Source organism: Lepidochelys olivacea, assembly GCF_965140295.1.
Source record: "Lepidochelys olivacea isolate rLepOli2 genome assembly, chromosome: 7".
In the NCBI taxonomy this organism is placed as follows: Eukaryota; Metazoa; Chordata; order Testudines; family Cheloniidae; genus Lepidochelys; species Lepidochelys olivacea.
The window spans coordinates 98,798,612-98,820,927 of NC_140417.1; the positions used below are offsets into that span (position 1 = coordinate 98,798,612).

Consider the following 22,316-nt stretch of genomic DNA (forward strand, 5'->3'; position numbering starts at 1 on the left):
CTACACTGTTTCTATTACAAAGTTCCCACCAATAGCCTGAAGGCTATAAAACAAGACCATCCAACATGTGATATATGCCCAAATTACCCAAAGCATATATATCAGCCTTTGTCTGCACTCTGAATCTGCCCTCCTCCAAAGTAAACTAGACTAGATTCTTGAGATCTAGAATCTCCCCAAAGCAAAAGAGAAAACATTGCTATATGTCGCAGTGTTGTTGTAATTGTGTTGACCCTAAAACTAGTTCATAAAGGGGGAAACTCTGAAGATAAGAGATTTACATAAGACAGATGTAAAAATCTCTCTCGAGAAATAGCCATGTGGTATTATAAATAGGATAATTCCTCAGTGGAGAAGGTAATTTATGAAAATAAGAGAAAGGACACCAATAAGCCAAAGGAAAAGACCAAACATCTCTAAAGGTCAACACAACATGAAACACAATTAGGCTTGGAAAAACAGAAACAAAATTAACAGTCCTTTGTAAATGATCAGTAATGAATATAAAAGCCTGAAAGACAACATCCTGATTTTGTCTCGAGTTTAGCACAGTCAATCAAACCAATAATCATCCTTTGCAATTCTAGGAACCTTTCATCCACAGATCTCTAAGTGCCTTATAAACATTAATTAATACAATGTATGTATGTAGGTAAGTATTATCATCTACATTGAATAGACAGGTACACTGAAGAACATAGAGGTTAAGTGACTTGCCCAAGGACACACTTCCACCAGATTATTTCATAAAAATATACTTATCCAATGCTCTGAGTGTCAATGATTTACATTATACTTACACAGTATATCTATATAGTTTACCCATTGCCAACAACATTGTTCTTATTCTAAAATGTAAGATCTTCCCTCCAAACCTGAAAATCTCCTAATCAACCCTTTCTGTCTGAAAAATTATTGGATAAACAAATAGACTTTGTACCATGCTTGAAAGTCAACAAACTCTGGCTCCATTACACCATGGGGTTACAGGAAGAAAGCTCAAGAGCTCAGAGGTCTGGCCCCTACAAACACTCTCTCAGCATATTCTCTCCCTCTCCATCTCTCTTCCAAGTCATCTCTCCTGTCATTCTCAGACCATTTTCCTTTCTCTGTTCCCATCCCAACCTTCAAACTACTATTCTGTTGTCTCAAACTTAAGTGCCAGTGAAAACATAATTTCTGAAGAGTTTCAGAAAATTTTGGCCTCAGTTGTCCCATCCACTTTGAGGCATATGCTACAAAGTAAAGAAGTGTAGCACGCTCGACAAGACTGTTGGCCATGTACGCAGCAGAGGGCAATAGGAATAGAACAAACTATACACACAGACCTAGTGCAGTAGATGAAAATAAGTCATGACACTAGAAAATGGAGGTGTGTCTAAATGAAAAGAACTTGTGCTCTCCAGATGCCTGATTTGACTCTGAAATGATTCCAACTCTTCCTGGTTATTCTTGACTTGAAAGGACACAAACTGGCTGTAGGGGAAGGGAAGTGAGGCACACAGGAGAGTAGGCCAGAACTGAAAGAAGATGTTTCTAGCAGATGGGGCCAGGACTAGACAGGACTTAATGAAGATAAGATTCCCCCTCAACACAAGAAACACTTTGTTTCTCCTCAGAGCTCACAGTGACCACCTCTTAATCCTTAGAAATTACCTAGTGTCCAAGGTGTTAAACATTTAGGAATTAGCCAGTTTACTGGTGGTTAAACTAAAGCCTTTTCTGCTCATCTTTTGTGGATGTCCAGCTGAAATCAAAGATGTCATGGCACATTTCAAAAATCACAGGGGATAATCCAGATCTTCTGTCTAACAGTGCATTTATTCTCGCAGTAATACAGAGGAGTGTGTGTGTGTACGTGTACAACTGTTGAACACATAACTGTCATGCTATCCTACACAGTCCATCACTGTAATATAAAATTCATTATTGGAAAATGCTTTCGAATACCGTGAGCACAGAAGAGCCTAAACAGAGCCAAACTGTATTTCAGTTCAAAAATGCAGTATGAACTCACCCGATCTCCTAGTTGAAAGAGATGTATTAAACAGTGAAAGCAGACAAATCAGTACTCAGTCTGAATGATCTGAGCTTTCCTGTCCACAACACAATGATTAACTGGTGTCTTTTTTAAAAATCAATGTATAATCTTGGAAACCACCTCGAGAATGAAGTTTGTATTCGACATTGCCAAGTAATGATGCAAATTATGGTAAAATGCATAGTGCATATCTGTTCCTGCTGAAGTAGGTGTACTTTACATTGTATCTTAGCTCTTCTGAAAAATTAAATTCTTTGTAAATACTAACACACAATTAATTGAGATGGGGGAACTTAGTTGTAGCAAATTCATTAAACCATAGTTAACAGATTGGCCAAATTCTGGCCCCAAAACACTCTTAGATCTTGACGTTCAAACCCAGACTTCACTGCTTGTTGGCCTTTAAAGGTGCAAATCAAAACTGTAGCTTGGTTTTTGGACTGGGGATTGGAAATCTTGGAGCTTGATCTAGAATAGTAATGTGCATCCAGCTTGATGGGTTGTTAGCAGAAAACCCAGACACAATTGGCATAATTGTGAAAAAGTAAAGGATGAGAATAATCCCGGTATCATACAAATTGTCTGCAAGGAAGATAAAAAAATGTAAACATTTAGTGGAAAAGTATTCATGAGAGAGACAAAAGATTTGGATAGCATTGAGCCTATTGCTACGAACATGCCATCTGTCTAGTTTGGGATAGATGCATATTTTCCTGTAGCTTTTTCTGGCATTTAGCTCTACTGTTTTTCAACTTCATTTCCTTCTGTATCGAGCATTCAGTATGCATCTGAGACACTGGTTGCTAAGGAATTTGATATTTATACTCCTTTGCTTTTCCACCAAAAGGCTGTAACCCTGAAAGTACTAGATGAATATGAGGAACTGATGGATTCTAACATGTGTAGAGATGTCAAGGTTCCTCCCCCACTCTGAACTCTAGGGTACAGATGTGGGGACCTGCATGAAAAACCTCCTAAGCTTATCTTTACCAGCTTAGGTCAAAACTTCCCCAAGGTACAAAATATTACCCCCGTTATCCTTAGACTGGCCGCTACCACCACCAAACTAATACTGGTTACTGGGGAAGAGCTGTTTGGACGCGTCCTTCCCCCCAAAATACTTCCCAAAACCTTGCACCCCACTTCCTGGACAAGGTTTGGTAAAAAGCCTCACCAATTTGTCTAGGTGACTACAGACCCAGACCCTTGGATCTTAAGAACAATGAACAATCCTCCCAACACTTGCACCCCCCCTTTCCTGGGAAATGTTGGATAAAAAGCCTCACCAATTTGCATAGGTGACCACAAACCCAAACCCTTGGATCTGAGAACAATGAAAAAGCATTCAGTGTTTTACAAGAAGACTTTTAATAAAAAATAGAAGTAAACAGAAATAAAGAAATTCCCCCTGTAAAATCAGGATGGTATATATCTTACAGGGTAATTAGATTCAAAAACATAGAGAACCCCTCTAGGCAAAACCTTAAGTTACAAAAAAGATACACAGACAGAAATAGTTATTCTATTCAGCACAATTCTTTTCTCAGCCATTTAAAGAAATCATAATCTAACACATACCTAGCTAGATTACTTACTAAAAGTTCTAAGACTCCATTCCTGTTCTGTCCCTGGCAAGCGCAGCATACAGACCGACACAGACCCTTTGTTTCTCTCCCTCCTCCCAGCTTTTGAAAGTATCTTGTCTCCTCATTGGTCATTTTGGTCAGGTGCCAGCGAGGTTACCTTTAGCTTCTTAACCCTTTACAGGTGAGAGGAGCTTTCCCCTGGCCAGGAGGGATTTCAAAGGGGTTTACCCTTCCCTTTATATTTATGACAAGAGAATAAAATCTTTTAGCTCATATCTCACCTTGAAATACAACTGATGCAGTTTTTAAAATCATGATCTTCTCTGTCTGCCTTGCACAGAATATTAGTAAAGTTCGTAAGTTACATATATTCTAACAATTTGCTTCCTGCAGAATCTCTTTCAGAATTTTGCCTTTTAAGGCACAAAATGCATTTACCACTCCTAAAAAGGCCACTAATAGTTTTCAGTAAACTCTTCTAAAAACAAATCCAAGCTTTATGTTTCTGAATACACTATCATTTAGTCTAATTTGCTACTATAGCTCGGAATTAAAGAACAAATTGTCCTGAGCACAAATTACCATGCCTGCTTGTTTGATGTGTACCTTTAACAAATTAATGATGGTATCCTCCCTTCTTTTTCTGATGTATTGTACCTGCTGATAACACAGCTTCTTCAACCACCAGAGGGGCCAATTAGAGAGGCTACTAAATAATTCATCAAGACATGGATTTGTGCAAAAATATAGTGCAAACATAACTTGCAGGTTTCATATAAAAAGTAAAAATTAAAGGAACCCCTTGTAAAATTTGTTGGACTATTTCATGAGCAACCTTCTAACAAAAATGCTCAATATTTATTTATTGAGATTTATTGAAAATCTTGAATCTAATTTACTCAATGATGAACTTTCCCCAAAGAGCACACACAACGCACACCAACAAAATGCAGCAGTACCTGGCTAGTTCTGACCCTTTGGATGAAAAAATGCTATACAGTGGCTATCAAATAGCACTGTACCTCACCCTTCATTTTGTAGGGCTGGGAAGGAGGGGCGTTTAGAAAATAACAACAGATATTCTTTTTTTAATTAATGGAAAAAAAGATGCACACCTTACTCTTTTCTTGTTGGAGCTCTATTTGAATGTCTGTGAGTTTTGTCCTGAGCTCTTCATTGGCAGCTTGTAAGGCAGCTAAGGCATCAGGTTTTTCTCCCTTAGCTCGGCTGCTAGCACTCTTCTTTGACATTGTGAGGCAGCGTGACAGGGAGGGTGAAATCCCAAACAGAGAGAACCCTCCGTTCCACCACTTGAGGTTTCTCTTCCTTGCTTCTGTCCTCTACATTTTCTTATTCACCTAGAAAGAGGAAAAACAGAACTGCCGTGAAAGCGCCAGAGTTTAGCGGGATTCACAATTAGCAAATAAGAATAATGCAAGATTCATTTTTGTAGTGACTTCAGACAAGATTTCAAAGCAGTTCATGAGAAGTTATTTCAGAGTAATAAAATGTGTCACAGTGACTAATAGCCCGCAGTTTTCCCCCAGTGCATCAACTTACACAACTCAGCAAGATTATGGTAAACAATTGCCAACAGAATTTTTAATTTTCATGTATTTATGAGGAAGAATTAATGTTTCAGACAACAGACTACAACAATATTATAAAAACAGGCAGTGTCTCGGAGAGTCCTCTTAAAGGTAATATGGACTATATGTTAAAACTATAGAAGAAGAGTCCTGAAGATAACTCTTTGTAAGTTCGAGAGCTTGTCTCTCTCACCAACAGAAGTTGGTCCAGTAAAAGATATTACCTCACCCACCTTGTCTCTCCACTACTTTAATGTCACCCACTGGGAGTAGTGTAGCACAAGATTGTTCCATAATAAAAAATCTGAATTGGGGAAAGCATAATTAAACATACACAGAATTTACAATAGTGGATGTGTAGAAATTAGGATGCCAAATTATCAATGAAAATAAAAGATCTTATAAATCAATACTCTTGAGGTAAGGGGGTCAGTAGGGTTACTGAGAACAGCAGTTACCACCCGCTTTTTTTTTTTTTTTGGATGCTGAACGCATTCTGCGTATCAGAGGTTTGGTAGGATTATTTCTTTTCTATGTTCCTGGCAAAGAAAAATAAAGCTAAAATAAACATATTTGTCAAACTGGTTGAAATTCATCCCTTTGCAGAAAGCTACAGCATAAAGCTTACGTACAATACCCTCTTTTGGGGGCTGATGTCAAGCTTACATGATGCATAAGCCTTGTGCTTTCTATACAAAGGTAAATGCTACCCAAGGAGAGCAGTTATTAGGATTTGTCTCTATGTGATCCAATTTCACACAATTCTTAGTTTACAGACAGTCCATGAAAATTGCTCGTCTAGCCACTGGAACAAAAGTCTGTGCTACACAAGTTATCAACAAGTCACTCAAAGTACCTCATTTCTTCCCCATGATCTATAATTACAGTTCTATTTTTCAGTAGCTTGAGCATATGTCATTTCAAAACAACAAAAAATAGTCAGGAAAGACTGTTCAGAATGTTAAACTCAATCCACTCTTGGTCTATTACTTGGTCAGGAGGATGTGGACACATTGTGTGAGCTTATAAGTCAATGCCCCTGTCTGTCTATTTCTTCTTTCACTCAAGGTAAAATTTTATGAACCTGCTGTTTTTATAAAAAAAAAGTATCTTGTTAAAACACTGTAGTGATTCCACATTTATGTACGAACTAAAGATTCCTAATTATCCCGACTGCTGCCAAGGTTTCCTTTTATTCCTCTTTCACTCTGCTGCTTAGTTGTGAGAATCATGTCTGAATATTGCCAAATCCCCATTGTACTTCATGTCTCTTGCCACTTAATAGAGCGGGGCAGGAATCATTTGTTTTCATCCCAGGAGAGGATTTTTTTTTGAGATTCAAAAATGTTATTTCATCTTGAAACAGAACAAAAAGTCAGAAATCTCAAATATTCCCACAAAATGAAAATTGAAAGAGAACAAACATTTTGGAACAGGTCAGGCAAAATATCTGACAATTTCAAAACACTGTATTTGGATTCTGACCTTTTAAAATGTAACCCTTTTTTTAGTATAAATTAATTAAAATTTCACAATGAAAAGTTGTTTTGAATCAAAGTTCTTTTCTCTAGCAGCATGGTCAGAAACAACAACAGATATTACATGGCTGTAACTTTCAGTCGCATTAGGACAAGATCAGAGGACCCCACACCCCAGAATGGGTGGCTCTGGGTTAGAAAGTCCTTGCCCTGAAGAACCTGAGGCCCACTGTAATAGCTGATAGGTAGGGCCCTACCAAATTCTTGGCCATTAAAAACGCGTCACGGACCGTGAAATCTGGTCTCCCCCACCCCCATGAAATCTGGTCTTTTGTGTGCTATACAGATTTTACGGGGAGACCAGCCTTTCTCAAATTGGCAGTCCTGACCCAAAAGGGAGTTGTGCAGGGGGGGAGGGGGTCACCAGGTTATTTTAGGGGGATTGCGGTATTGCCATCATTACTTCTGTGCTGCCTTCAGAGCTGGGCAGCTGGAAAGTGATGGCTGTTGGCCAGATGCCCAGCTCTGAAGGCAGAAGGGCTGCCAGCAGCAGCACAGAAGAAAGGATGGCATGGTAGGATATTGCAATCCTTACTTCTGCGCTGCTGCCTTCGGAGCTACGTGGCCGGAAAGTGGCAGCTGATGACTGAAGGCCCAGCTCTGCAGGCAGCAGCGCAGAAGTAAGGGGGGCAATACCATACCAGGCCATCCTTACCTCTGTGCTGCTGCTGGCAGCCCTTCTGCCTTGAGAGCTGGGCTCCCGGCCAGCAGCTGTAGCTCTCCAGCTGCCCAGCTCTGAAGGCAGCACTGTAAGGGTAGCAGTACCGCAACCCCCGCTACAATAACCTTGCGACCACACCCCCTGCATTTCCGTTTTGGGTGAGGATGCCTACAATTAAAACACTGTGAAATTTCAGATTAAAAAAGCTGAAATAATTAAATTAACGATTTTTAAAATCCTATGCCTGTGAAAAGAAAAGGAGTACTTGTGGCACCTTAGAGACTAACCAATTTATTTGAGCATAAGATTTCGTGAGCTGCTCACGAAAGCTCATGCTCAAATAAATTGGTTAGTCTCTAAGGTGCCACAAATACTCCTTTTCTTCTTGCGAATACAGACTAACACGGCTGCTACTCCGAAACCTGTCATTATGCCTGTGAAATTGACCAAAATAGACAGTGCATTTGGTAGGGCCCTACTGACAGGGTTGTAGCAGAATGCCAGCAACCTGGCTGCAAGCAATCTATTACTGAATGTTAGTGGTTCAACTTGATCTCCATGGGCAAATGTTAATGACAGAGAGATCAAGAGAGCGTGTTAAAGAGAAGAAATGGATGTTCCTTCCTGTACTCTCTTTGGACTATGGATAAGGAAGCCCATTTTCTTCTTTCTTTAAAGGTGAGCCACAATACACACACAAAGCAACAATCATCATCTACCTTTACTGCTCCTTTATACATAAAGATGACAATGATTTCTTTAAATTGTTTTCCTTCTTTATAATAGAAATATCAATCATTTTATTTCCTGATTTCCTTATTTTCCCCTGAAGGACTTCGAAAATCTTTAGAAGATCTGAATAATGACATCTTGTTTACAGGCTGAAACCTGAGCCGCAGCTGGTCTGGACTTCTACCTGGGATGTAGAAGAAAGATTCAACATTCTGTCCCAACTCTCTTGAAAGGCAAGGGTTTTTCAATTACAATGTTCCATTATTTCCAATATTTCTATGGAGAAAACGCAAACCGATTTTTTGGAAAGCTTTCTGGGGAGATCTTTATACATCATAAAGTCACAGTAAAGGGCAGAAACAAAGACTGCTTTTGTTTTGTGTGTAGTTCAGCTTTATGGCCCCACTCCTGCAAATAGTTATATATGTGCTTAACTTTAAATATGTGAGTAGTCCAATTGACTTGAATGGAACAACTCATCTGCTGAAAGTTAAACACAGGATCTTCCAACTCATTGCACATGGGCGAATAGGACTGGTAAAGAGACTGGTTTAGGAGATTGTGAGAGCAGAAAAGGCTTGGGGACAGGACTGGGCGCTACTGGAAGCAGTGGAAAATAGATTGGACAAAGCATGGTGTGGATAAAGACTGGGACTGGCTGGAGAGAGAGACTGGGACTTGGAAGGAGATGGGGAAGACTGTGGAAAAAATACCATGTGATCATGTAATTAAAGACTGCATATGCACTAGACAGCTGAATTAAGATTGTATGAGCAACCATAATTATGCCATTTCCTAACTTTTGGGTACTTGACTCTGCAACCTTAAAATTCTTTTAATATATTTTTTTGTTTAATACAATTTACAGAAAAAGCAAACAAAAACTGCTGATATTATAAGAAAATTCTACAATTCGGTAAACCTAGCCTTCTTTAGCCTTCAAAATTTTTGCTTCTTGCATTAATGAGATCTATTAATTTAGTGATTGTCATATGTCAGAGGATTTTCACTATGAAAAACTTCAGTTCATACAGACCAAAACTGGAACAGTCTATAGCCACAGGCACTGAATTCTACTGTAATAACAAAGTACTCATGCATATTACTGTTATTTTCTTAAGCCATATGTTGCAAAGATGGACACAGTAGGTGTGGTCAGGGGTTGTTTTAGATCCTGAGCAGATTAGAGGCATATAAAACAACCTTATAGTTTAGATTTGAATATCAGATACATAACAATCTGAAGAAAACTGGTATTTATGAGATTAGTTTTATTCAGCCAGGTTTATTGTTCTGACAGACTGTGAAAGACTTGATTTTTTTAAATTGGGTACTGGATACAAAATCAAATAATTGATACAATGTGCTAAACATAAAAATACTGTAAATTGTATGTTACTAGGCGCACTACGGACTAACTCAACAGCTGTGGGATAATATATGTGATGATGGGGGCTATGTAGCCACTCCCATTCCACAATCAGTACATTGGAGTGAATAGTTAATCTATGTAGAAGCACAGCTACTGGCCCCATCTCACAAACCCCTGCCTGTTTTGAACCCAAAGAGCTGCTGCTAATTGCTGCAAAGGGAGCCCCTGTGAAGTTGGGCTTCATGTCACACAGGGGAGTACATCCCTGTACAGGCTCTCAAATTCCAGCCTCTCTCCTGTGCAAAAGATTGCTAATGATTCTTAAATAAACATAGTTTTTTTGTAACCAAATATATTATAGCACGCCCTATTATGCTTATGCTCAAATAAATTGGTTAGTCTCTAAGGTGCCACAAGCCCTCCTTTTCTTTTTGCGATTACAGACTAACACGGCTGCTATCTGAAACCTGTTATTAAGATTGCCTGATACGTCTCATTATAAGACCTTTTTTCAGTTGTTTACAATTTTGCTTATAATTGGGCTAAAATTTCCAATACCATGTGTCTGTCTCAGGCGGATTATTTATTTATTTAAATAGCAGCCAAAATAGTTCAGCTGTTTCTGAGAATGAGACTAGGGAAAAATACATTGTTTTGCCCATGTTAAATTCTGGTGGCATTTTCTTTGAATAGCTCTAGTGTCCCCATTTTTGGAGCGGGGACTACAAATTTGGCAGGGGGTGGCCCTTTGTGCCTTTTGCCATCCCCATGAAAAATCTGCCCAGTTCTAAGCCTTTGTAAAAAATTGCAGTTCCAACATGCACCACAGATCCTTGCTAGAATTTCACAGCTAGCCCCCAAAGATTTTGTCTGTACTAGGCATGCTCCACTAAAATTCACATTTGAGACATAGTCTTGGGGAGCCATCCCTTTCCTGCTTCTTTCTTACTCTTTGCTCTCTTGCATTCTATTTCATTCCCAGCCCCTCTGCTCCATTCCCATCCTTTCACTCCTTTTTACTCTTGCCATGCCAATCTTACCCCCTCCAGTCCCTTTCTTCTTATCCCTCCTCACATCGTTCACTAAACAAACATATCTGCTCCCTTTATGATCCTCAAAGGTCACTAGAAGCCTGGCTATTAATCAGCTTTGATGTACGTGTAGGGAAACGTTTGCAATTCAACATACTGATTTAACTAGTGGGAATTCAGATCCCACTGCTGAACTGCAGCTGAGGAGTGCACAGTGAAACTGAGCTTTAAACCACCTTTGTGCTCCCTCAACCCTGTATTGGTTGTGCACCAGGCAGGTTCTATTTTAATGCTCTAGAATGTGCCAGCTGCAAATGGCTTCAAAAACATCTGGCAGCTGGGAATCAGCAGGACATAGTGATGCCCCAGGCGTTCCCCCTTGCCCCTGCCACGTCCTCGATATACTATCCACACAGGGATGATATAGGAGCTCTCTACATCATCAGAAGAGCCCCTTACTTTGAGGTAGATACTTCCAGGACCAGTGATGTGAGCATTTGCACCAATGGTGAGATGCAAAGTCATACCATGCAGCTCAGAATCTGGGCCTACATTTTCAAACTACCACTTCACATGGAGCTGGCTATATTCAAACCTGTCTGTTTATAACAAGCCCTCTTTTGCTGTCAACAGGGTTTGAACCCAGGATCTTCAGCACTGAAAGGTATGAGATATCTACTTGAGCAAAAGGAAAAATTCCATTAGCTGGTAGTTGTAGTATTCTATTATTTTCTGATAGGTTTCAGAGTAGCAGCCGTGTTAGTCTGTATTCGCAAAAACAAAAGGGGTATTTGTGGCACCTTAGAGACTAACAAATTTATTTGAGCATAAGCTTTCGTGAGCTACAGCTCACTTCACAGACCTAAAAGTTGCAATTCTTCAACAAAAAAACTTCAAAAACAGACTCCAACAAGAGACTGCTGAATTGGAATTAATTTGTAAACTGGATACAATTAACTTAGGCTTGAATAGAGACTGGGAGTGGATGGGTCATTACACAAAGTAAAACTATTTCCCCATGTTTATTTCCCTCCCTCCACCACCCACTGTTCCTCAAATGTATTTGTCAACTGCTGGAAATGGCCCACCTTGATTATCACTACAAAAGGTGCCCTCTTCGCCTCTTCCCCTCCGCACTCTCCTGCTGGTAATAGCTCACCTTAAGTGATCACTCTTGTTACAGTGTGTATGGTAACACCTATTGTTTCATGTTCTCTATGTATATAAATCTCCCCATTGTATTTTCCACTGAATGCATCCAATGAAGTGAGCTGTAGCTCATGAAAGCTTATGCTCAAATAAATTTGTTAGTCTCTAAGGTGCCACAAGTACTCCCTTTCTTTTTACTTACCCTAGTGTGGGTTACTATACACTTGGTGAAACTTTACTGAGTTCAAAAAATTGTTGCTACAAAAGCAACAAGGTGACCAAGAAGTTAATAAAACCCAGAGACATATATGTTATCAAACACATGTAATGAACATGCTTGCTCCTCATATAGTTCAGCAATTTATAAAAACTAATTTTGTTTCTATGCTTTTGTTTTATTTTCATTGCTACATTTAGCATTATTGTTAATTGTGTAGCTTCAATAACTTGGTAGCATTTTATTAGAACATTGTGCATTGATATTTCTTTGTAAAACTCTCAAATAAACTCCCTTTCCACTATAACAGGGAGGGCCAAACTTACTGATCCTCCGAGCCACGTACAGCAATCTTCAGAGGTTTGAGAGCCAGGGTGCACCTGCGGGGTTCGGAGTTTCAGCCCCACTCCTGCTGAAGCCCCAAGCCCCAAGCCCCAGCCAGTGTGCTCTGTGGGGCTGAAGCCCCAAGACTCCCCTCCCCACTGGGGAGCAGCCCCTACCCCACCACCCCACTGCAAGGCAGAGGTCTGAGCTCCCCCAACCCCAGTCTGGTAGGTGGAGAATGGAGGCGGGCGGGAGGGGACTCCATGAGCCACACTTTAATGGTAAAAGAGCTGCATTTGGCTCACGAGCCACACTTTGTCCACTCCTGCACTATAATTTCCATCCTAATCAATATTGTTACATGGATAAAATATGACAGCAGATAACAGGTTCATGCCTCTATCAATGGCAGCTGGAACGCAGGTACTCTTACTACAAAATAACACAGGAAACCCCCCCCTCCAAAAAGGCTGCAATCAGGATCAAAGCAAATGCTTCCCTGCCAGGTGGGCTGGGTATTTGTCCAAAATGTGGGACCTTCTAGCCTAGGAGAAGTCAGTGACCCAAAGATGGAGCAAGTATGTTGCTACTCATTCTCCATGTCTCATATTCTGCTGACTGAAGTAAGTACCAACAAGTTTCTCTGTGTCACTCCTACAAATAATGCACTTCACATGATGTATCAAATCCCACCTCCTTTTTAATGCTACTTTTTTTGTAAGGGCCATAGAATTAGCTCACTGCAACCTTCCAGATAAGGGGGTTTTGTCTGACAAACTGGAAAAACAGGGCATTGCCCCTTAAGGGCTCCCTTACAATGTGTGGGAGGAGGAGGAGAAAAGTTTATATGGATGAACACAAAGGACAGGAAACAGTCGGGGACAGGTCAGGAGACAGTCACTGCACTCCCAGTTCATGCTGACTGGGAGAGTCAGGGGGTCTTTATACGCCATACAGCCTCAGAGACACCCTCTTTCAAAGAAGATTAAGCCATGGGAGCTACTGTTATAGGGCATCTTAACTTTGTATGCTGAGTGATGGCCTTGGGGCAGGCTTTTTGCACCAGACTGTCAGCTGCCACCACAGGAATAGAAAAGCCCAGCCATTTTATAAAGGATAAGAAAGAGATGGAGGAGGATTTGGGAACAATTTCTGAATCAATTTAAGAGTGTGATTTTGGAGGGAGGAATGGATGATAAAGGCAGTTTCATTCAGATGCATCAGGAGAAATAGGTTTTTCAAGTATTTTACCATGTTAGATGGAGTGCCCAGAAATATTCAGATTGGCTATAAAAGGTACAGAACAGAAAATAACATTCCTGGAATTCTTTCCATTTTGGTAGCAGAAACTATTTAGCGAACAGATTTTGCAAACAAAAGCATGCCTTTTTGGAGTGACTACATGGCAGTAGTAAATATAATCAGTTGCCCATCCTCCAGATCACCCAGAACTATGAGTTTGATGAGGGCATTTATATTACAATGTGTAAATGCTAACAGATGTTTTTCTGCCAAGCATATGCCCGGGATTGACAATGGCATAGCCGATACATTCTTTCGATTTCAGATGGACAAATTTCAGGACCTGGCACTGGGAAGCCAACAAGGAACCCAAATGGATGCCGCTAGCACTCTGGAATCTTGACGTATGATAGCTCTTGAGGTAATATAAGGATTGGAAGTGCCATGAACATTTAGGGCCTATGACAGGAGTTTTAATGATTTGGGGCCATTTCAGAGGAGAGAGGAGGGCCTGTCGATAATATTGCCCTTTCCAGAAGATGGGATATTACAATACATGGTTTCTCTGGCAACCCATGGGCTGGAATCATTTCCCATCTCCATTCACCTATCAGGCCTTATATTTGCCAGTAGGATGAGAGGTTAGCCAGATTTTTTTAGTGGGTGCTTAGTCCAGAGGTTTTTCATGGGGTGGTCTCAGGAAATGGACCCTAGAGAGGATCCACTTCATCCCATTACTGTTTAAATGCTCAGAGATTTGGTGCAAGTTCTCAGTCAAATATGCAGAAGCTGATAGGAGGTGGCCTTGTCAAAGGCTGTTAGTGTTTTTTGGAACATATGGAGTCAGCAAACGAGTGCCTGGGTTGGTGTGCTTTGAGAAGGCTTAGGAGTGGAGGGATTTATGATGGGAAGAGCAATTGTTCATCATAACTCAGGATCTCAAAAAACAATCTGGAGGGTGGGGAGTGGGATGGAGAGGTGAATCCATATTGCTACGGCGGGGGGTGGGGTGGGTGGAGGAGGCAAGGATTTGCCTAGTAAGGGCATTGAGGACTTATACAGCAATGACATCCATTGGAGAGGGGGGTCCTCTTTATTTATGGTGATAGAAAACCCATCAACATACTATTTTGTTACTATTTTCAAAAGGGAGCTTAAAAAGTTGGAGCTCCTGGTGCAAGAATATGATTCCAATTCCTTCCATATGGGGTTACAACAGCTACCACCCAAATAAGGCTAGGGCCACAGTGATTCAGGCAATTGGATGATAGCATTCAAGTGCACACAGGCTATACATCAGTCTTTATGTAGAAAAATTTTCTTGTATTTCCACTTTTAGGATCATGCAGACAGGTCAAGCGAGCAGTGGTATGGACTTGCAGGCTCAGGATTATATACTAGGCACACAGATGGGGTTTCCAGGTCATTGGGCAGCTCACCTCCTTCCATGCCAGCTCAGGATTGCATCACACCCTAGGCAAGATGTGAGCTGCCCAATGACCTGGAAACAACCAGCACTATATAATTTGTTGCCAGATATTTGAGTGAATAAAGTTGTGGCCTAATTAAAACACATCCATTGCCTTCTGTCTGTCTTCTGCTATACCCTGACAAAGGGAGAGCAATGGATTTGTTCACAGACGTTAAAGCCAGAAGGGACCAATAGGTCACCTAATCTACCCTCCTGTATAACTCAGGCCATGGAATTCCACAAGTTATCCCTGTATTAAGACCAATAACTTGTGTTTCACTACATCTTTCTGAAAAGCTTCTAGTTTTGCTTTGAAGTCATCAAGAGATGTGGAATTCTCTGCTGCCCCTGCTAGTTTGTACCAATGGTTAATCACCCTCATTGCTAAAAAATTCCCCTTATTTTAATTTGAATTTGTCTGACTTTAACTTCCAGCCTTTGTTATGCATTTCTCTTCTAGGTTAAAGAGCCCTGTCTTGGTATTTTCTCCCTGTGAAGGTATACCACAATCACGTCACTTCTTGGTCTTTTTGTAATTGAGCTCATTAAGTCTCTTCCTGTAAAGGATTTTTTCCAGCCCTTGAATAATTTGCGTGGCTTTTCTCTTTGTACATGTACAAAGCAGAGCAGACAGCACAGCTACAAGTGACCACAAAAATCTAGAAGAGGAAGCGTCAGGCAGTTTTGCAAGTCTTGCACATTCTCAGCACAGGAGATGAACCAATCAAAGCTGAAGGGGAGCTGATGAGTGGTTTTATACAGGAGCATCTGTGAGTTCCAATCAGTCTTAGCTGGGAGATTAAAGCCAGGAAAACATGGCTGTGTCACATACCTGCAATATTTTGGGTCTAATTAAGTGTTATTTTAAACCTTTACTTATTAGGGATGCCCTTGGAAAAATAATTTGTGGTTTACCATAGAGGGAATGGTTTGAGGGGGAATTCTTTTCCTTAAGCTGGGAAAGCCACCTTTAGATATTTCAGGTGCTTTAATGTTAAGATTTTCTCTTAGTTAATGAACACAAGAACAGCAGTAATGCTAAATAAGATGAGAGGCTATAAATCTCTTATCTGACTCAATGGGACCTACTCAGCAAGGACAGTGTCCTCTGAGGTACAGCCCAGTAGAAATCTTGAGAATGCTTTATTTTATTTGCAGGTATCTCATATTTATAACATAATGGCTACAGAAAAGATTAAACAAACTAAGAGTGTGTCAGCTACTCAGAGAGGACTGACTGCTCCCAGCAAAAAGGATTCACAGGCCAGACTTTTCTGTTTGCCAGCAAAATAGAATAATATACATGTGAACTGAGCGACACTGCAGTTATCATTCCAGATAAAACATTATTATTTAGGCAACCCCATAGACAAAGAAATCATTAATAAAGATCAGAGTAGAAAGAATTTGGTTGTATGTGTGTGCATGTTTATACTGTAAAGGGAATAATAAAAGGAGTACTAGTGGCACCTTAGAGACTAACCGATTTATTTGAGCATAAGCTTTCGTGAGCTACAGCTCACTTCATCGGATGCATTCCTCCACTGTAATGCAGACATTGTAGAGTACTCTCTCTGTGGCAAGAACAGTCTTTATGGAAGTCTGTATAAGGATACACTGGTTAGAATGCAAGAGCTGAGCTTTGAATCTGTGTATCGCTTTCTGAAAAGTTGCTAACAGGCAGAACTCTGGCCTGGACAGAACTCAGCCACGAGATGCACTTGCATGCAAGAAGTAAAAGTTCATAATTTGCCCCAGTATTCTGGTTCCAGTAACTGATGCTCACTTGCCACTCTTGGGAATAGCCTTTCAGAAGAAATTCTTTGAGGAATGACATTAAAACATAGCAGAACAGCATACCTACATAGACATGGGCAGTATGAGGGAGATTATCTGAGGCAGTCCATTAATAGCTTTTATTTTAAATGGCTTTTTTTCTGCCATTATAATTCCTATTTTATTGCAATAAGAATGAATTATGCAAGTTGAATGGGGCAAGTCAGCTTACCTCATCTAAATAGAATAGTAAAAGCTTCATATTTCTGATACTGGGAGAATATATTGTGCATACAATGCATGGCATGTATTATGTTAAAGATGGCATTAATAATGCACCATAAGCAATATTTAGTCAGACTCATCACTCTTTTTGCCTCCTGACTTGTTATTCAAGATCAAGCTTCATTGGAAAATATGTTTTTGAGATCGTAGTGTCTGAAATCTATACTCCAACATTACTTTAAAAAAATTAAAAAACAGTGTGTACAGTATAAACATGTCTCAGAAGCCCCCACCATTAGTGTTTAGCCATTTCAAGTACTATGGGAAAGGATTGCAAGATATTTTTCCTCTATCCTTTTTACTGGAAGAATTCGTTAATAATTTTAGGTTTACTCATAATTATTTGTCTTTTGCATGAAAAATCTCTCATAAAAACTGACTGGCAGCATTGCTGATGGCTGAGTCCTCACTTCCAGGATTCTACACATGGGCGATTTCTTCTTGAGTATTCTCAATTCTTTATTTAAGATTGCCGTAGAGTCTGTACATCGCAGCACAAGAAAATGAGTTTTCTTATGGGGGTGTGTTTTACATTAGACAAAAGGTTCTGCTAATGTAATCATATCATGTGCTATTTTGGTGCACATATTTCTCAGAGAAAATACATTACTGGGCAACTCTTAGAATTTGAATTGTAAATTAGTTTATTTGGCTCCAACTGAACTACAATCAATACAAATTTGGTTAATGGACTCTGACATGAGAAAGCTGGTATGAGTGTAGTTAAAATGAGCTGTTCACCTGGGACACGAACTCTGGCAAACACAAGTGTCCAAACATAAGAGAGCAACTAAGTCACAGGAGGTAACATTCAGGGTGAGATCAAAATTCTGTATGAACTTGTGCAGAAGTCTAGGACGGCATGATGACTTTCTTAGCAGACATGACCAGTGCTGTCACAAAGATGGCCTGCAGAGCATAGAACCTCAGTTAAAGCTATTTTAGGGTGGAGATATCTCCAAGTCCAGTATAGTTGGAAGAAAAAAAAAAGTTTTTTTCCCCCCCAGGAGTGAATGTGAGTGAGTGTGTGTGTGAAAGAGAGAGATTTGTGAACCTTTATCCTGATGTTTGACTGCATTTTGTTGAACTATATTAGGATCAAATTAATCCATGGATAAGTGAAAGCCTGGTTGGCTATTTTTACCTAGATAGATACACTAGACCGGTGTAGGCAACCTATGGCACACGTGCCAAAGGCGGCATGCGAGCTGATTTTCAGTGGCACTCACACTGCCCAGGTCTTGGCCACCGGTCCCAGGGGCTCTGCTGCCAGCTCAGGGTACCGGCTGCCAGCCCCAGGTCCTGGCCACCGGTCCGGGGGCTCTGCTACTGGCCTGGGGTCCCGGCCACTGGCCCAGGGCTCTGCAGCCACCCGCAGCTGTGGTCCACTGGCCCCAGCCTGGGGCAGTGAGGGGTGCAGACAGGGGCAAGAGGGGGCACAGCTCAGCACCCCCACCTTAAAAATTGTTCCAGCGCCACTGTACTGGGATATTTTTAAGTCCTGCTTACATCACTATCACGCCACGTGGAACAGCGCACGGCATTTGATGTTGAGATTAGAATGTACATGCAAGAACCGGAATCAGAATTTTCTGACAGATTTCAAGATTTCCAGCGATTTGGCCCAATGCTTTCTTTTCTAATTAAACCTGAAAATTTCAACGAAAGGGCCTTGGATTTGTCTGTATTTCAGTGGATGGGTGCTGAAGATTTCAAAATGCAGCTCATTCAGTTACAAAAGCTCAGAATTGTGGGCATCAAAGTTTGGAGATCTGCGGAGTGCACTTGAAGCTACTGAGAGAGATCATGGGGCCTCTGTTCTGACCTGCTGGACATCCCTGCCAGCGAAATGTAACTGTTTGAAGAAAATTGTGTTTGCAATGCTTTCAGCATTTGGATCCACATACCTCTGTGAACAGATATTTTCACACATGAAATCTGTCCTCTGTCCCTCTCGGAGCCAGTTAACAACTGATCACTCAGAAGCCTGTATGCAGCTTAAACTATCCAAATACGTGCCAGACATTGGAAAACTCAGCAAGGAAAAGCAAGGGCAAGGATCACACTAAACTGATAAGATCTGCATTTTAATTTAATTTTAAATGAAGCTTCTTAAACATTTAAAAACCTTATTTACTTTACATAGAACAATAGTTTAGTTATATATTATAGACTTACAGAAAGAGACCTTATTAAAACATTAAAATGTATTACTGGCACGCAAAACCTTAAATTAGAGTGAATAAATGAAGACTCGGCCCACCACTTCTGAAAGGTTGCTGACCCCTGCACTAGACATACACCTTATTATTGCTTTTAGGTAAAGCTGTTATAGTGCTGTTATAGTCTTCCATTTTAAAATGCTCTGAAATTTCTCAAAAATTCTCCCTTTTGGCTGAAGCTTTCCATATTTGACGAAAATCCCTTGACCCTCTCTGAGTTATGAAAGAGTAAAAACAAAAAAGGCTTTATTTTATAGCTCAAATGATGTCTAACTTCTTCTCTCTTCACCAATTACTCAAAGCGTTGCTGAACAAAAGTATTCAGGACTTGTCACACCAATATTCCTCCAGGAGGCAAGATGTGTGGAAATCCATTTGAGTGTCTATAGTTTATAGTTGTTTTCTTTAATAAGCACCTTCTGTTCACGAAGAAATGTAATTTTGTATGTCATGACAACCCCCTGTGCCTTAAAAAAATGCCTGGACCATGGAGAGATGGGCACAGTGGAGTTGTATTAGGGAAATGATATTAGCTCTAGGTTTTTTTCAGTGATAGGTGCCTTGGAAATACTTAAGATATATTAGTAGATGAAGATCAAATGGAAATGGCCTAATCAGGGCAACATTAAGTATGTAAAAAACCCCTGAAAATTCTGATTGTGGAAGGAAGAGAAAGGAAATAAATTTGTCATGCCCATTGCCTAGGTAGATCTGCATAAGTATTGTTAACATAATGATACATGGTAATCATTTTCCTCTGATGAAAGTCTAGCCAAAGTTTCTGTGTAGGATTAGTACAATTTCAGCAACAGCTTGAACAGACATGCTTAATCCTGGATGACCTGGATTTTACTCAAAAGATTAATTCCCCAGATATAGTTCAGATTAACCATTCCTGGTCAGACTGTTCATGAAAACGTGTGCATAATTAATTCTTATAAAAATATTTATATATTTATTCTGTGTTTTATACAAGAGCATGAGTTTCCAACAAAGAACAAATGTTGACTTTTTATGTAACTCAAATGGATGTATAGCCTACATAGTTACTCGTTCTAATCAACACAGAATCAAGGAAATGGAAAATATCAATAGAATTTTGCATATACTATTCAAATAATTTAAATGCAAGTGGAAGATCTGGTTAGATGTGGGAAGATGTGGTTATTGCCACATTTGAATAATGTACAGAAAACTTGAGATTCTGAGACTGAAAATATAACATTACATAATCTTTTCAGCAGTTTCAATATGCCCCTCCCTTGGAACAGTAAAAAGGGAGGAAATGCAATTGATTCTTTCATTTACATTAGATTAATTCAGAGCAGACTGCGTCTCCGACTCTAATTCCATCTGTTTAACTTTATGTCAGCCTGTTGTCTTGAACACAAACAAACTGTTCTAGCAACGACATCCATTTTACTGTGGAATTCATGCCTGTATAATTAACTATAATCAACTTTAACACAGATGGCATTAGATGATCCAAAAGCTCTTTATGAAATTGTTCTTAAGCATGTTATTAACAGGCCTAAATAACTATTTAAATTTACCTCTCCAATCCCTTTCAGCATGAACACACAACACAGCTGGATTTCAGAACACTGAAGACAGGATTTAGCCAAACGTTGTCTATAGAATTTCAGTACTTTTGTATTTATTCAATTTATGAAAGAGCTTATAAATAATGATCTCCTTAGTGTAGCTAAAAAAAGCATTTGCTTTTAGATCTATTAAACAATAATAATACTTTCCCAAATGACTGACCCTGAAAACCAGACACTGAAGAACTGGATGACTCAGGGGAGTGTTACTGCCAGTACATTTTTTGCTGAAGTTGGGAAGGAGTGAAAGCCACTGCTGTTTGACAGATTTTTGGGTATTCTCAGTCCACTTCTTAGTAGACAAATACCCACATTTATAAACTAGCATCATAGTTTTCACACTTGAAAGTCTCAGAAGAAAGGCCAAGAATCTGAATGAAAATAGAGAGTGAACTAACCTCCCAACCCCCAAAGTAGATATAAACTGCTAAAGTCTTCACCCACCTGTGAATGAAAAGCTACACACACAGGCAAAAACTCTTCCCTTTGGGGCTTGGTTTATTAATGAAAATCTTATTCTGAAGTAACAGGCCATGCATCTAAATAGTCCCCTACCTAAATCATCTCTGTATGATTGTCTACGGCCTTCTTCTCTCTAGCTCCGACTATCCAAAACCCTAGCTCTTTTCTCTACATGGCTATTCTCATGCCCAACATATCAGTATGGAGTCTAAAGAACCACATCTGTCCCAGTCAGACAGCAGTAATCTTCCTGCTGCTCCCAGCAGGGTTCCAGCAGCTGCTAAAAGGCTGGGAAAACAAGAGAACCCTGCTCCTCTGTTCCAGGGACCTTTCCAATTCAGGAATGAAGCACACTGATGGGACAATATGAGGAAGCCTACACTGCTCCTGCCTGTGCAACAAAATACACCTCCTTTGGCTTTAAAGGATTACAAACTCCAGAGCTAAAGTTTGTTAAATACCATCTTACATCTTTTTCAAGCCTTGTGTTATTGCCTAATGCAGAGGTGGGCAAACTACGGCCCGTGGGCCACATCCGGCCTATGGGACCATCCTGCCCGGCCCCCGAGTTCCCCGGCTTCTCCCCTGCTGTCCCCCATCCCCTGCAGCCACGCCTCCGCGCGGGCAGTGCTCTGGGCTACGGGGCTGCGCTCTCATCAGGGCAGCACGGCAGCATGTCTGACTCCGGCCAGGTGGCACGGCTGCAGACATGCTGCTCTGAGTGGCATGGTAAGGGGGCCAGAGCTGGGGGGGGTTGCATATGGGGCAGGGAATCCCAGGGGGCAGTCAGGAGACAGGGAGCAGGGGGCAGTTGGATGGGGCAGTGGTTCAGGGTAGGGCAGTCAGGGGACTGGGAACAGGGGGTGGTTGGATAGGGCAGAAGTTCAGGGTGGGACAGGGAACAGAGGGGGTTGAATAGGGGATGGTGTCCCAGGGGGCGGTGGTCAGGGGACAAGGAGTGCGGAGGGGGTGTTGGATGGCAGGAGTTCTGAGGGGGGCAGTCAGGGGCTGGGA

The 22,316-nt window shown here is 40.6% G+C and overlaps 1 protein-coding gene across 1 annotated transcript in view; it reads right to left on the reverse strand.

The window, feature by feature from the left end:
• The window catches only part of JAKMIP3 (Janus kinase and microtubule interacting protein 3), a 146,374-nt gene that overhangs the window by 79,825 nt on the left and 44,233 nt on the right, over positions 1 to 22,316 (reverse strand). Inside the window, exon 2 of the mRNA XM_084633124.1 lies at positions 4,743 to 4,985. Coding sequence (XP_084489250.1) covers positions 4,743 to 4,877 — 135 coding nt within the window. The 5' untranslated portion in view covers positions 4,878 to 4,985. The remainder of the gene's footprint in view (positions 1 to 4,742; positions 4,986 to 22,316) is intronic.